At 45.7% G+C, this 16513-nt stretch overlaps 1 protein-coding gene across 3 annotated transcripts in view; it reads right to left on the bottom strand.

The window, feature by feature from the left end:
- Positions 1 to 16513, bottom strand: part of ARHGEF6 (Rac/Cdc42 guanine nucleotide exchange factor 6) — a 74632-nt gene that overhangs the window by 36572 nt on the left and 21547 nt on the right. For all 3 annotated transcript variants that reach the window (XR_014506968.1, XM_083422465.1, XM_083422466.1), the window contains 3 exons: positions 13040 to 13124; positions 3357 to 3484; positions 1881 to 2082 (listed from right to left, as the gene is read on the bottom strand). Coding sequence is in view for 2 of the 3 variants with exons in the window: in XM_083422465.1 (XP_083278591.1) it covers positions 1881 to 2082; positions 3357 to 3484; positions 13040 to 13124 (415 nt within the window). In the remaining variant the exon portion in view is untranslated. The remainder of the gene's footprint in view (positions 1 to 1880; positions 2083 to 3356; positions 3485 to 13039; positions 13125 to 16513) is intronic.

Below are 16513 nucleotides of genomic sequence, written 5' to 3'. Positions count from 1 at the left end.
TGTTAGAGTGACAGAACCCAATCTTCGGAACTCCCTGCCTATTGACATGAGGTGGGTGCCTTCACTGTACACTTTTCGATTCCTGCTAAGAAAGACTTTTCTTTAGGAAAGCCTCTCCAGACATGTAGAATGCTGACATGTGCCTTAATTTGGTTTTTAGTTTATCATTGGCTTTTATTATTTTTGAAGGTTTTTACATTGTTGTTTTTAGCTGAGAATTTCGTTGTTTTATTCTTTTTGTAAACCACTTTGAGGTTGGGTTTTTACAATCAAGCTGTGTGTAACTTTTATGAAATAAATAAATCTCAACCCTCCCCCTGCCCATCTCTCATCCAAGCAAGGAAGCAAATAAACAAAACAAACAAACAAAACAGCAACAGCAACAATAATAATTTTATTATTTATACCTTGCCCATCTGGCTGGGTTTCCCCAGCCACTCTGGGTGGCTCCCAACAGAACACTAAAAACAGAATAAAACTTCAAACATTAAAAACTTATCTAAACAGGGCTGCCTTCAGAGGTCTTCTAAAAGTTAAACAAAATAAAACAAACAGAAGGCATTATTTAAGGGCACATTCCAGCCAGGCAAAAGCAGTTGTAGAGAACGCAGAGCAAGGCTGTTAAGCCATGTGGCCTGGAAAAAGTCACGAGAGCTTCGTTTAACCCCAGGTCTGAGCTATCCGTTTCGGATGTACTTGCTCCTTTTATTTCCTTATTTGTATCCATACTTGTATCTGTTCGATTGCAATGTTATTACGGTATATATTGCATTGCCATTTTTAAAAAGCATTGCTGTAAGGACAGCTCCCTGCCCCGAAGAGCTTGCAACCCAGTGTTAGAAACCTAATGCATAAAGAGCCTATGGTTTGTTTGCCCAGAGAACATGGCAGGAGTGAAAGCAGCAATGAGCAGAGCCATCTGATTTCCCCCCAAGGTCACGCTCTGCCTCTATTTATTGCTCATTCCCTTGCAGTGCTTCCTGGCTCCGCCCCTGTGGCACTTCCAAGACGTCCCTAGAAGCAGGACAGTGGCAAGCCAGCCTTTGAGCCCCCAGGACATCCCAGGATGCCAAGAGAGATGACCATCATATGACAGCCACGCTGGAACAGATCAAAGCCTGTCTTGGAGACATTGTCTTTGTGGGCGGGAGTATGATCACCATCTCAGTAAGAGCTTTGCTGCCCTGATACAAGGAACACATGACTCGATGGCTGTAATGGGGCTGTTTGGCCTTATTTCCTTAAAGCTGGGTGACAAACCCAAATGGTCCATTTTGGAACAGAAACAAGGAAGCATTCTCTGCTCCTTACAGTGACAGACTGAAAACTATGAAAGCAAAGCCAGGGGGCCTGGAACAAAATCCTTAAATCAATATCATCACCATCCCAATTTCAACGAACATACAAAGAGACAGACCATATGAAGGTTCTGGTCTTATTGAGATATGGGCAGCCACACGGTTTAATGTAGGAATGTAGAATCTGTGGCCCTGCAGATATTGCTAAACTACAACTCATATCATCCTTTTTGGTAAGGGATGGAGGAGAAATTTGGTCTGCCACAGATTTTAATGCAAACCTTCCTGATTTGTACCTATCAAAACAACATGGGAACTGGAACACAGCCATCCTTTGGTATTTGCAGTTTTTCCAAATGTTGTGATACAGTTCTCCAACCATTGTGCACAAAAGGCACACATTAGGGGGAAGTGTGCTCTAAAAATCATATAGTAGGGAAAACAGCAAAAAAAAATGCATTTCATTTATTAACCTTACATCCTGCCCAAAAAGTACAAAATCCATACAAAAAGTATGCAGCCCCATAAGCGGAAGAAGAAAAAGAGTAACAGTTAATATTAATACCAATTCGGTGCTCTTACCAGTAGATTTAATTTCTCTGACGTAGTTACTGGGGAACCAGCCTGTCTTCCCATTAAGGGTCCCCTCCCACCAGCCTCCTTCCTCGACCCGGGTGACGTTAATGATGTCGCCTTTGTTGATTGACAGCTCGTCTTCATTGGTCTGCTTAAACTGGAATCGGACCTTGACCAACATCTGGTGATTGCCATTTTCAGTCATCTCCTAATGCACAGGAACATCAAGATAAATGATGATGGAAACAAACAAACAAACAAACAAACAAACAAACAGGGCAATAAATGCCAAGGCCGCTTCTCAGCACTGCTGAAGGGTAACTCTTTGTTGTCAAGGAGAACATTAACAGCTGCTTCTACAGCTCTGGATATCTAATCACACCAATCTAGCATCTAGGCAGCTATTCCAAGGTCTGTGCTCTATGGAGCACCTGCAGCAACAGGGGGCTACACACTCCTTCCACCTGCATGGAAGCTGCCGCTGTGCCTCCCTCTTCAATCCCCTCCTGGTTCTGGGAAACAACAGTGCAAGAAAGGGCGGGGAAGCACCCAGCCCTTCACTTGCCCAACCTGCCTCTTCCTCCTCTTCCTCCAGTGCTGCACCCTACAGCTCTGAAGCTTCCCCTGTCTGTGACTTTTTCCTCCTGGCTGATACACTTCCCCACAAATCCATAGTCAGACTCCAGCCCCGTGCACACAGCATCCTGCCAGCCCCTGACAATAAGTTCTGCATGTTTTGGGTAGGCAAGTCATTGCGGTCAGGAAAAATAAAATCATAGAATCATAGAGCTGGAAGGAACCGTGAGGTTCATGGAGTCCAACCCCCTGCAATGCAGAAATCTTTCGCCTAACCATGGGCTCGAACCTGCAACCTGAGATTAAGAGTCTTGTGCTCTCCTGACTGAGCCATCTCAGGTTCCTCAGCTTTTAAGCAGCATTTTTTACTCTCAAAAGTGCTCTGCAGAAATGATAAGTGCTAGAAGAGCCTTGCCAGATCAGGAAGCATCCTGTTCTCGCAGTCGACACCCTAAGGGGACGGCCACAGGCAGGATTTGAGCTCAACAACAACACTCCCCATTTGTGGCTCCCAGCAACTAGCATTCAGAGGCAAAGCTACGTTTGAATGAGTGGAGGTAGAACATCTCAATCGTGGCCAGTAGCTGTCTAAGCTGAAGGCCATCCCTACATTCTATGCTTCAGCTATGCACTTTCACCTGCCCTTGCAACAACCCTGTAGGGTAGACCAATGTTAGCATTCCCAGGCTGCAGATTTGTGGGGGAGGTTTTCTGGTGGGGTGGGGAGGAGGCAGCAGCTTATTCTTGGGGAAAGTGGGCTTGAAGCTGGGAAATTTCTCTGCCCCTTAGACCTCCCCCCCACCCCCCAGGCCACAGAACTTGCATAGGCTGAAACCTTAGACTCCTTGCTTCTTCTTCACTTTCTGTCTCCCCAGGATCCTGGGGTAGATTTTGAACAAAACCTACCACTACTTTTGACTGCCCTTGCAGTGCTTTCGGTGACTTAGGAGATGTTGTTTGCATCGAGGGATGGCCGTCACCCGCAGCGGAACTAGGCGGCAACAGATTGAAGCATGGCCTGGTGGCACTCCGATCTGTTTAAAGACAAAGAAAACAACATGAATACTGTAAAAGTCAGCACTGGGAATGTAAGAAGAGCCACTCTGCTGGTCAGGCCAGCAGCCTATTGAATCAATGCCTGTTATGAGAAGCCCATAACTGGGTCTTGAAGGCAAGAGCCCACCCTGGCTGTTGCTTCACAGTGGCCAGTATCCAGAGGTATCCTGCCTCGTGCACTGGTTACTTCAAGGCTGGAGTACTGCAGTGCTCTATGTGGGACTTCCCTTGCGCTTGATCTGGAGCTGCAGTTAGTGCAGAATGCTGCACTGCAATTGTTGACAGGAATGAGGCCTTGTCAGCATACAATGCCTGTGTTCAGAAATCTGCAATGCTTGCCAATGTGCTACTTGGCCAAGTTCATGGTGTAATAATAATAAAAATAATAATTTTATTTATACCCCACCCATCTGGCTGGGTTTCCTCAGTCACTCTGGGCAGCTCCCAACAGAATATTAAAAACACAATAAAAGATCAAACATTAAAAACTTCCCTACACAGGGCTGCCTTCAGATGTCTTATAAAAGTCAGATAGTTGTTTATTTCCTTGACATCTGCTGGGAGGCCGTTCCACAGGGCAGGTGCCACTACTGAGAAGGCCCTCTGCCTGGTTTCCTGTTACCTCACTTTTTGCAGGGAGGGAAGTGCCAGAAGGTCCTCAAATCTGGATCTCAGTGTCCGGGCTGAACAATGGGGCTGGAGACGCTCCTTCAGGTAAACTGGACCGAGGCCATTTAGGGCTTTAAAGGTCAGCACCAACACTTTGAATTGTGCTTGGAAATGTACTGGGAGCCAATGCAGATCTCTCAGGACCAGTGTTATCTGGTCCCAGTGGCTACTCCCAGTCACCAGTCTAGCTGCCGCATTCTGGATTAATTGCAGTTTCAGAGTCACCTTCAAAGGTAGCCCCACGTAGAGCGTGTCACAGTAGTCCAAGCGGGAGATAACTAGAGCATGCACCACTCTGGTGAGACAGTCTGCGGGCAGGTAGGGTCTCAGCCTGCATACCAGAAGGAGCTGGTAGACAACAAAGCAGTGGTTCTCAAACTTTTTTTCTCTGCGCCACACTTTCAGATTAAAAATTTGTTCATGCCACAATGATTTTTTAATTGATAAGAAGTACATTGGAAAATGAAAGAACTCCCAGCACTGCTTGATTTATAATAGAACACAACGCTGTGGGTTAAACCACAGAGCCTTGGACTTGCAAATCAGAAGGTCGGTGGTTCAAATCCCCACGACAGGTTGAGCTCCCGTTGCTCGGTCCCTGCTCCTGCCCACCTAGCAGTTCGAAAGCATGTCAAAGTGCAAGTAGATAAATAGGTACCGCTCTGGCGGAAAGGTAAACGGCGTTTCCGTGCGCTGCTCTGGTTCACCAGAAGCGGCTTAGTCATGCTGGCCACATGACCCGGAAGCTGTATGCTGGCTCCCTCAGCCAATAAAGCGAGATGAGCGCTGCAACCCCAGAGTCGGCCACGACTGGACCTAATGGTCAGGGGTCCCTTTACCTTTACCATACCCTCCAGTATATTTATCTGATGCAAATAGGGACTTCCTAAGAAAAAGCAGGACATTCCGTGATCAAATCAGAAACCGGGAAGGCTTCTGTAAATCTGGGATTGTCCCTGGAAACTGGAGACACTTGGAGATCTGATAGCACCCAGCGCCTACCTACCAGCCAGCAACAGCTCATCTTTTCATTCACGTTAATCATCCTACGCAGTTGCCCTGGGATGCAGAAGGAGATAAGCTGCAAAGCCAGGTGCTTTGCAAAATAGCCTTTACATTATACTCAGTGACACAGCTGGTGAAAACAGGAAAACAGGATGTGTATTAAGAAAAATATATCTGATTACCCACTCTGATCTATTCCTTCCCTCAAGCTCCCTGCCTCTTGGATCCAGTTCTGCAGCACTAGCCTCTGCAGGGAGAGGGCTGCTGTTAAATGGACCACAATTATTTTCTTTAAAAATGGGTTTGGGTACCCCGACTGCAGGACCAGCCATGACCCTTGTGACTTTTCAAACCAGTAAGCCCCACTGAATACAGTGGGAAGTATGTCCAAACAAACATGCATAGGGTCTCATGTTTTTAAGGGTGCTTAGGCTGCAGTCCTAGGGACGCGGGTGGCGCTGTGGGTTAAACCACAGAGCCTAGGACTTGCCGATCAGAAGGTCGGCAGTTCGAATCCCCATGATGGGGTGAGTTCCCGTTGCTTGGTCCCTGCTCCTGCTGACCTAGCAGTTCAAAAGCACGTCAAAGTGCAAGTAGATAAATAGGTACCACTGCGGTGGAAAGGTAAACGGTGTTTCCATGTGCTGCTCTGGTTTGCCAGAAGCGGCTTAGTCATGCTGGCCACATGACCCGGAAGCTGTATGCCGGCTCCCTCGGCCAATAAAGCGAGATGAGTGCCGCAACCCCAGAGTCAGTCATGACTGGACCAAATGGTCCTTTACCGTACCCTCCAATATATTTATCTGATGCAAATAGGGACTTCCTAAGAAAAAGCAGGACATTCCGGGATCAAATCAGAAACCAAGACAGCTTCTGTAAATCTGGAAGTGTCCCTGGAAAATGGAGACACTTGGAGATCTGATAGCACCCAGCGCCTACCTACCAGCCAGCAACAGCTCATCTTTTCATTCACGTTAATCATCCTACGCAGTTGCCCTGGGATGCAGAAGGAGATAAGCTGCAAAGCCAGGTGCTTTGCAAAAGACATTCTACTCAGTGATATAACCTTATAGCTGGTGAAAACAGGAAAACAGGATGTGTATTAAGAAAAATATATCTGAGTACCCACATGACCCGGAAGCTGTACGCCGGCTCCCTTGGCCAGTAAAGCGAGATGAGCGCCACAACCCCAGAGTCAGTCATGACTGGACCTAATGGTCAGGGGTCCCTTTACCCTTTTTTACTTTATAATCATGAGACATCCAGAACAATGCAGCTGAGCTACGCAAGAACACGAATCATTCCCAAAATATTATGTTGGTTGTCCTACCACACTTGCCATCCTCTCCCACCACACCAGTGTGGTACATCACACCTTTGAGAACCACTGTTATCAGGCTCTTAACAACTCACCTGCAAGATTGCTTTACTCACATATATGCCCACTCAACGGCTTCAATCTGTGCAACCTGCACTGTTACAGGTGCAACATAATACTCATTCTGCATTTATAAGAAGTTGTTATTTTAGTGTGATTGCACTCATTCTTTGGAACTCCCTGCCTATTGATATAGGCAGGCACCACCTGTTAAAAACATTACTTGCTTAGAAAAGTCTATCCAGACATGCAGAACGTTGAGGTATGTTTTAATCTGGTTTTTAGCTTATCATTAATGATTTATGAATGTTTTAAATCATTTTTACTGATAATTTTGTTTTATTTTTTACATAATCGTCTTTGACTTTTTTTAACAATCAAGGAGTATATATATGCATTTTATGAGTTAAAATAAATTTAGCCATCTTGGTTAACATGCACAGTGTCATGAATCTGCCTAATACTCTTTTAGCCTTTCTGTGATAAATTGTACGGAGGCAGGAATTGTGGACCACTGAAGAAGACACCCCTAGGTTGAAACATGTTTGGTCTTAGTGTTTCTCACACTCATTTGTGGATCAAAGAATTCATTTGGATATATTATTGCATTTTAAGTATTTGTATTCATTATTTTATTGTGTCATTTAAATATATTTTAGCTACTGTGGCATTAAAATCTGCACAGTCGTCTCTTTAGCACTTCTTTAGCAGAAGTTACGTTTCGATTTCTATTCCTACTCCATTTAGCGTTGCATGCAGCTGATCCACTGAGATGAATGAACCCAAGTTACTCATGTCCATTAACTTCAGCGGGTCTCCTCTGAGTAGGATTAGCACTGGATACAAACCCTATGGTTTTTGTTTGGTTTTCTTTTAAAGCCCAGTAAGTCTGACGGCTTAAATTCTCCTTGCACTGATCGGAAATCTCGTAACAAAAAGTTTGTAGGATCATGGAACTTTTGGTTCACCTATCTCAGTAACGTTTCACATGGACTGTCGGCAGCTCTCCAGAGTTTCAGGCAGGAAGTGTCTCCCACTCCTCCTCCTGCATGAAAGACAATTGCTCTACCACTGAGCCACAGCTCTTCCTCTACAGTATGTCATAGGAACATCGGAAACTGCCCTATCCTGAATCAGCCCATGGGTCCATCTAGCTCAGTAGTGTCTACACTGTGGGAGTGTTTCTCAAACTTGGGTCTCCAGCTGTTGTTGGACTACATTTCCCATCATCATCTCCGACCACTGGTCCTGCTAGCTAGGGATGATGGGAGTTGTAGTGCAACCCAAGCTTGAGAAACACTACAAGTGGCTTGCAACACCTTCCAAGATTTCAGATGGAGACATCTGCAGCCCTACTTGGAGATGGACTTTTGGCGTTCAAATCATGCACTCTCCCTCTGACCTATAGCAAAGTGCAGACTTGTTCCCACATAAGATGGGGCATGTGCTCGCACACCAAAGTGGCAGATTCCTTGGCTGGGTGGGCTGGGGGTGGAAGGAGAAAACCCTGATCTGTACCTCCCTGCTCTTGCCCTTGCTGCAGCTATACCAAGCTTTCCAGGGGCTTCTCCTATGGAGAGCAATTTTGTTGCAAGCCATTTCCAAGATCAGGGGAGGGGAGGGTTTCCTCCACAGAGAGCGGGTCGAATTGCTCACTGCTCTGCATGATTTGCTTGCCAAACAGGACCCTGGATTTTGGCAGAACAACGGATTGTACGCAAAACCCACACTCTGCACACGACTGAAAAACATGCTGACATTTGATGCAAGTCACCACAGCTGTTTGCGGAGAAGTGGGAGGGATCGCAGATGGAGGGGTTCTGTTTCCAACCCACCGCCCTTGCACTGCCGCCTTCCTTCCACTGACTGTGGAAGGCAACCCTCCCCACAACACATCAGTGCTATATACTGACCCCCCCCCCCGAATCTTGCAATCACATTCTATGCAAGGCAACACTCTGGAGTTTCATTTCCCCCCTCGGATTCAAAGGCGAATCCTGAAAGATCAAAATACTGAGCTTACATCGTGCGCTCCAAGGAAGCTGCTTGCTGAAGATGCATCACGTTCACAGCCCACGTTATTTTCCCTCCAGGGTGGCATGCTGCCAAGGATGGCTTGCTGTTGGAGGGCAAAAGATGATCCAACCTCACACAGTTCCTGCTGCCCAAGGGCTGCCAGCGTGTCGTTTCATGGGAACACAGGAAGCTACCTTACAGACCATGGGTCCGTCTAGCTCTGTATTGACTACACTGGCTGGCAGCTGCTCTCAAGCATTTGAGACAGGGGACATTCCCAGCCCGACCTGGAGGTGCCCCTTTCTGAAGGCAATGCAAGTGTTCTAACATTGAGCCTTAGTACCAGAAATGAAGCTGTCTTATTCCAAATCGGACCATTGGCCCATTTGGCTCAGTAGCATCTGCACCACTTGGCAGCAGCTCTGGAGCATCTGAGGCAGGGACATGCCCAGGTCTATGGATATGCCCCGGATTGAACCTGGGACCTTCTGCAGGCAAAGCAGATGCTCTATCACCAACCCTAATTATTAGGGGGCCTAATTATTATTTCTTCCCCTTTTTATTATTTCTTACCAGCAAGGTGTCACACCCCAGAAGACAGACCCTCTGTGATGAAGAGGAGACAAGGAAGTCCCGAGGGCAGGAGTTACCTCCAGAAGACACCACCCTGTTGAAACCCTCAGTGTAAGGGGACCCTCAGTAGCTCGTCCAACGGCCATTGATATCCCCAGGCATCAGAGACTCCATCTTGACGTGCCTGCAGCCTCCTTCAGTTGGCTCTAGCATTTTGCTGGTCTACTTCTCTTGGTCATACAGACCCAGCCAGAGGTCTCCATGGGTCTAGTTCCTTGCTTGAACTCTCACTTTGCTTTCCCAGTTCTCTGTGTGAACTCTGCCCGGGGCAGGATACCTGATCCTCTCCTGCGCACATCTATAACTGGGGAAGGGCAGCCCCTAACATTACCTATGCATGGCTTCCTCATAAGTTGCTAGCTCTCACTGCTGAGATAAAGACATTATCTTCTTGTGAAGTTCAGCATACGCATTTTGATAATGTTGCCCAACATGGGGGGAGCAGGTTTCTGTATACATTTGAATACCACTAGACACCATTTTGAATCAAGATGGTGGACCAAACCATTCCAAGCTTCACTGGTTTGGACACCTCTGAAGATGCAGTCACCCATATGTTGTGATGGTTCCTGAAATGGAGGAGTGGGGATATATTTGGATATCATAAGCCACCACCTGGTATCAAGATGACCCTTTCAAAATTGCACTGTTTTGATTTGTTTTCTTATCATACCTGAGCAATGCTAGGCACTTTTTGCTAGTAATATAATTACACACATATACATGGCTGTATGCCACTATGTTTTACTGAGAGAAGAGAACAAAAATACAAGGTCACAGGAATTCAAGATACAATGAAAAGATTTCAAAAATAATGACTATTTGAATATGCATATACTCCAAGTGCATGTTTAAATAATCATTATTCATTATTTAGCGGGTTGAACTAGGTGACCATTATAGTCACTTCCAACTCCACAATTCTATGATTCCATTATATCCTTTCTTTTGCTTTTGGTCTTTTGGTATTCATATTTGGGGACCTTCTTTTTGTTACTCAGAGTAAAAATAATTAAAATTAATGGACCTAAGTTAATAGTGTCCATTAATTTCAATGGGTCTCCTACGTGTATGAGTAACAGTGCATATAACCTCTTATATATCTACGTTAGCATATGCAAATTCTATGCAGGTTTTGTGTTGAGGGCCTATGCCTCAGGTATTATAACAATGCCCCTCTCTGTCCAAAAGATATCTCTTCACCATTTCTCGATAAGCTGTACTGAACTGCAAAGGTCTGTGGTTTCATTGCCTGTTTCCCAGTTCCTTCCGGCAGAAAACAAAAGATCAGCAACCACCAGTATCTAAATACCAACCACAAATACAGAACTCACAGTCGTAACAAGGCACTACCCTGCCATGCTTTCTCCCAAACAGTCCATTGATTTATTCTAGACAGAACTCTGCAAGCAAAATGATGCATGCTGAGACACTGGAGCCAAAGTCTATTATTAGAATCCGGTTAGAATTTAGCTGAAACGTCTGTTCGGCAACATACATTGACAATTCACTGTTTGCATTTTGTAAGGATTTAAACTTTAAACATTGGGTTCCATTGCGCTTTGCCAGCCAGACAACTCGGCAGGAAGGGCACTGCTTGCCAAATATCTGGCAATAATAAGAGCTCTGGATTTGCTGCCTTCTCCAGCAACAATAGGGTTGCATTCACACGTGGGGTTTATTTTGTTAGTTTTACTTATTCAGGGTTCAGCCACACTTTTGCATGAGAAGCTGATCGTACTGCACACCTATTAGTCCCCCCTGGTCTGAGCGCTTTTCTTGTTCCATGGTTGAACTTTGCAAAAACCCAGTCTTACCTGCTGAACTGAAGCTTGGTTAAGCAAAACCTCTCTCTGGATTTTCCACAATTCAGCAGATAAGTTAAGATTTTTGCAAAGCACAGCCATGTAATAATGAGCAAAGGTATTGGGCCCAGAAAACCATAAAATGGTAGAGTTGGAGGGGACCCAAAGGGTCATTTAGTCCAACCCCCAATCAGTACACAACACAATCAGAATACAGATCAAGCAAAAGTATGGACGAACCCTGTAAGGCTAGTGCTTCTGCCCCCTTTCACACCGGGGTACCAATTTACAGCTATGTCACGGTAAATTTCACTCACACCAGGAGGCTGATGGCATCCTTCTGTCTCAAGAGACAATGGACTGCATCTCTGGGGGGTGAAGTCAAACCATTGCATTAGCAGTGCCAAAGTGACCTCTCCAGGGCACAACCCTGACAACAAGACACACACACCCTGTGGCCTTGCTGAAGTGGTCCAAAGGAAAGCAGAGCAATATGTACCTCCCTTTATGCAAAGATCTCAGGGAAGTTCACAAGATAAAAATACAGGATAAAAGCACAAAGATAAAAACTCTTCCCCCCCCCCCGCATGTAAAAGGCCATAGAACAATAATCAGTTAAAGACCTCGTTGAAAAGGAACATTTTCACCTAGTGCATAAATATCTATAATGAAGGCACCTGGCGAACATCCCTGGGGAGAGGATTCCTCAAATGGGGAGCCATTGCAGAGAAGGTCCATTCTCATGTTGCCACCCTACAGACCTCTCATGGAAGAGGCACGTGAAGAAGGGCCTCAGGTGATGATCACTGGGTGCAGGTCAGTTCATATGGGAAGAGGCGGTTCTTGAGTATTGTGTCCTGAGCTGTTTAAGGGTAAGGTTTGTTTCCTAGCATTTAGATATGGGATTTGCCCTGCTTAACAGTCCAGGTCATGAGAGTTTGGTTAAAGGGGGAAAAAAAATAGGACTATAAAATTTAATATAGGGGTACAATAATAAAAGGAATATATTCTCCTCGTTGGATTGGTGCAAAAGCCAATTTATGTACTCAACAATTAGGTGGCGCAGCTTCTCCAAGACTGTACCATTGCATGAGGATGTTTGTGTGTGCGTGTTCTGATTGCTCCTGCTTCTTCACAACAAAAGAAAGAACTCAGTTGTACATGAAGCAGTTGCGCTGTAGAGGGAAAAGATGCTGCGCTTTCTCACTTCTGCACTGACAGGCTGCTTCAGCAAACTGGCCACACCTCTTTAAAGGCACAAGGGACATTGCCTGCTTTGCACCTGATGAACCGAAATTGGATCACGCACTGAAACTACCAGTGGGGAAGTGCAAACGCTGCAATGATGGGGGCTGGGAGATGCTTCTGGTAGAGACATTCAGCCGAAAAGACACATGGAGAAAACTCTTTTGGGTGTGTAGACAACTGACAGTTGAAAGAAGGCCTAATTCTCTTATTATCACAGAGATAGATAGGCTTAGATATACAGTATCTGAGAACTGCAGCTGATGGATTTTGTTCTCCATTACTCCTTAATAATATCCTAAATTACGGAATTGTTAGCGCTTCATACATGCATAAACTGACTGTCTCCAAATCAAGGAGAGCATTCATGTGCTACTCTCTGCATTGATAAACAGATGATTTAATAATATCCTGGTCAACGAATGTCATTTTCTGTGCGTAGCTGCAGCAACAGAGTACGGTATGGTGATCTGGTTCTTTTGCTTTGTAACTTGTATAATGAGAGCACAGAGAGGGACTGATTCTCCCCCTATGAAGAACCCTGCTAGGAAGATCTTCTGCAGATTTGGAATTGTTTTGCTTCAGGAATGTTTCTTCCCATATTACACAGGAGGTTGCAAAAAAATTATCTGACTTCAGTGCAGGTTAGGAGAAATGTTTTGTTGGATTCTCAGTTTAAATGTGTTTTAACCAGTTGTATGACTTCAATAGTGTCTTTAATTTCATTCCATCGCAACAGCGAACATTTCATTCAATTCAACTATTCCCCCCCTTCTTCTTACCTTCTGTAGCCTTGTTTATAGCTGCAAGGGTATTCAGCACCTGGGGGAAATTGTCTCCCGTGTATAGATCGTGTGCATCAAACAACTGTGGCCAGAAAAAGAGAGAGAGAGAAAGGAACATCAGGTCAGTCATCCAAGCTCCCACTTTGCAGCCATATTAAATGAATGAGACAAAGCTATCAAGACATAATCAAAAAATACATTTTAAAACTCATAAAAATGTGCCAAGCTTTCAAGTTCTCCAGAACACCTCAGCAGGCAAGTGGGGTAGAAAAGCTTTAAAAATATATAGAAAAGGGAGGCTAGAATTATTTGACCCACTGCTTTGCACTCAGAAGATCTGAGGTTCAATCCCTGGCATCTCCAGTTTAAAAAGAAAATTGAAGCAGAAGATATTATGCCTCTGCTTGACCCTTGGCAGCAGCTGCCAGTCAGTGCAGGAAATACATAGTAGATGGGCAAATTGCCTGCCCTGGTAAAATGCAGCTCCTAGGTTCTCCCTAGGTGCTGCCAGGACCGCACTCAGGACAATGAGCCTGCCCCCCCCCTAAATGTAGCTGGGGCTGGCATAGCACATTTTAAATAAAGCAAAGAGGGGAGATGTCACCTACAGGTGGGCGTGTTCCATAAGACCATTAAGTCCAGAGTTTGAAAATGCTTAACTGCATCACTGCTTCCTGCCTTCCGAAAAAGACTGGAATCATAAGCATCACATTGCTGGTCTAAAAGAGAACTGGGCTTTCACTCCAGTTCCCAGGGTTTCTGTGCAGAGATGCCAGGGGGTAACGACCTCACTGTAGTATGCCCTTAGGAGAATCCTGGCTAATGTGACCCTAGTCTTTCTCTAGCTTCAGCCACCCACCATTCTGCCCTGAGCTCAGAGTCCATGGTGGGCAAGCATTTGCCTTCAGCCTCAGCTTCCCATCCGCACAACAGTACCAGATACCTTTTGTTGTTGATGATGTTTTGCGCAGGTCATTTGGCTGTTTTGTGCTGATCTTTCATTTTAAGCAAATAAAGGACACATGGTCTGAACACTGGCCTGCACCGCAGGGGTGCTGTGAGGGCAAATGTTCTAAATGCCATCATGTGTCTTTTTTAAATGAAACAAAAACGAGTTGTATCCAATGCTAGTCCTATTCAGAGTAGACCCATCAGAATGAATGATTGCAACTTACTTAGGTCCATTAATTTCAAAGGGTCTACTTGGAGTAGGTCAGAACCCATAGTGTATTTCAAGCTTAAAATCATGTTAGAAACTGATTTAGTGCCTTATAACATACCCCAAGCCCCCCCCATCAATCCCACAATACTTTTCATACCCTTTAGCCCTTAATAATGTGGCCACTCAAATAAGTGAGTTGTAAACATTTATAATTAAAGGAAACGCAGAGTTTACCAATCAACGAATTCTTTAAAAGCAACAGGTTAGTTTTTTAGAAAAAAAATCTTTTGTTAGCGAGCCATGTCCTGCCTCGTGACAAAAGTCTCAGTGGTTTGTGCAATACTAGATGTGCGCAGGGCAGGGAGGAAGGAACATCTCGCTCCCCATGCCAGCAATTTTGCAGCCGTGCCCCTTGAGAACTGCCAGTTGCCTCCGTGGCTTTGGCTTTCACGAAGGCTCTCCTTGGTGGCCACGCTGAGACCACAAGGCAGGCAAGCGCTTCTCCCACCACGCCCTCAGGCTCCAAACTATAATTTGAATCGGGAGGGGAGGGGGCAAGCTTATTTTCAGCCTATCTGCACAGCCAACTGCAAAGTGGGCAATGAAATCATACTGAAGTGTGTGCTGGGTTGTGGGTAATTTTGCGCCAATGTGCCTCTCCCTTTCACCCACAATTTGGCTCCCTTGAAACATCTGGAGTTAATGAAGCTGCAGGGAATTTTGGGCCACGTATCTCGTAGTGTCTTGCTCCCTATGCATGGGTTTCCTCATGGCCTGAGCTACGTGGGGATAGTCTTGGAGGGGAGGGTGCAATTGGCTTTATTTATTTTTATTACAGATAACGACCATTTTGTGTGGGGAGGACATTCAGAGCCCCGCCCCGCCCCATGCATGTCAGTGGAGCATGCATGAGCTCCTTACACCCTGCTATGCCCCCTGCCCTGCTCTGCCAGTCACTTCTGGATTGTGGTGATGCACATGCGAATCGTCATGCACATGTCGGACAAACGTAAAAGGTTTTTGCCTGTACGGTTATTACCATCCTACAAAAGCAGCTCATGCCAAACAAAAAAAAACCCCCACCCAATTTTAAATCCAAGTAAAGACCACAAGTTTTATTCAATTGAGTCCTACTCAGAGTAGATCCAGTGAAGTTACCCGAACTTAGTTGTGTCCATTAAATACAGTGCAACAGCAAACCTTCTACCCTCCAAACATGCCAGGGCAGTGGAAATCCCTAATAAGAGGCCTTGAGGGACAGAAAAGGTCTCAGCACCCTTTGAAAGGAGGGAGGAGGGGGAAGAGCAGGACAGAGCTTCATGGGAAGAGAATTCAGGAAATGTGGATGGGGCCACCACCCAAAAAGCCCTGCGCCTGGTAGCCGGCCACTCTGATCTCCCCAGTGAGTGAGCCGAAGAGCTAGATTTCTGAAGATGACTGTAAGACCCTTGTAGACTCTTATGTATGGTTGTAGTCAGATGATGGTCAGTGTTGGTCAAGACCCCGTGAAATCAATGGGTTTGGTTTATATATCCCTTGATGTCAATGGATGTTAATGAGTTAGCTGGGTATCACCCAGCCCTCCTGGTTTTGCTGAACTACATCTCCCACAAACCCCAGTCAGCATGGCTAACAGTTAAAGCTGACGGGCGGGAATTGTAGTCCAACATCTGGAATCCCAAAATGTTAAAGACCACCTTCAGGGGGCCTGCTCCAGCTGTTTAGGGCTATACGAAGCTGCCTTGGTCTACTGAGCTCCATGTTGCCGAGTGATGGCAGATCGCCAGGATTTCAAACAGAGAGTCTTTCCCAGGAAAGGGACTTTTTTGGTAGCAGCACCCTCCTCACCTGATACCTCTCAGCAACAACAGGCAAACAGGCAACAGTTCAGTAAGTTCAACAAAGGTCCTACATAAAGAAAGTGCTCCTCCTCCCCACTGTCTTTCGATGTCCATTGATGATTTTGAACTACTCCATGTTGTGCTTCTAAACATTGTTCTGCTGTGAGTCACACAAGAATTATGTACCGATAAGTGGCTACATAAAGGTAAAGGTACCCCTGACCATTAGGTCCAGTCGTGACCAACTCTGGGGTTGCGGTGCTCATCTCACTTTACTGGCCGAGGGAGCCGGCGTATAGCTTCTGGGTCATGTGGCCAGCATGACTAAGCCGCTTCTGGCGAACCAGAGCAGCGCACGGAAATGCCATTTACCTTCCCGCCGGAGTGGTACCTATTTATCTACTTGCACTTTGACGTGCTTTCGAACTGCTAGGTGGGCAAGCCCTAGGTTCTGTGGTTTAACCCACA

The sequence above is a fragment of the Podarcis tiliguerta genome (genome assembly GCF_965153285.1).
Source record: "Podarcis tiliguerta genome assembly, chromosome: Z".
Classification (NCBI taxonomy): domain Eukaryota; kingdom Metazoa; phylum Chordata; class Lepidosauria; order Squamata; family Lacertidae; genus Podarcis; species Podarcis tiliguerta.
Note: the sequence above shows the minus strand (reverse complement) of the source record. Positions and strands in the feature narration are given on the sequence as shown.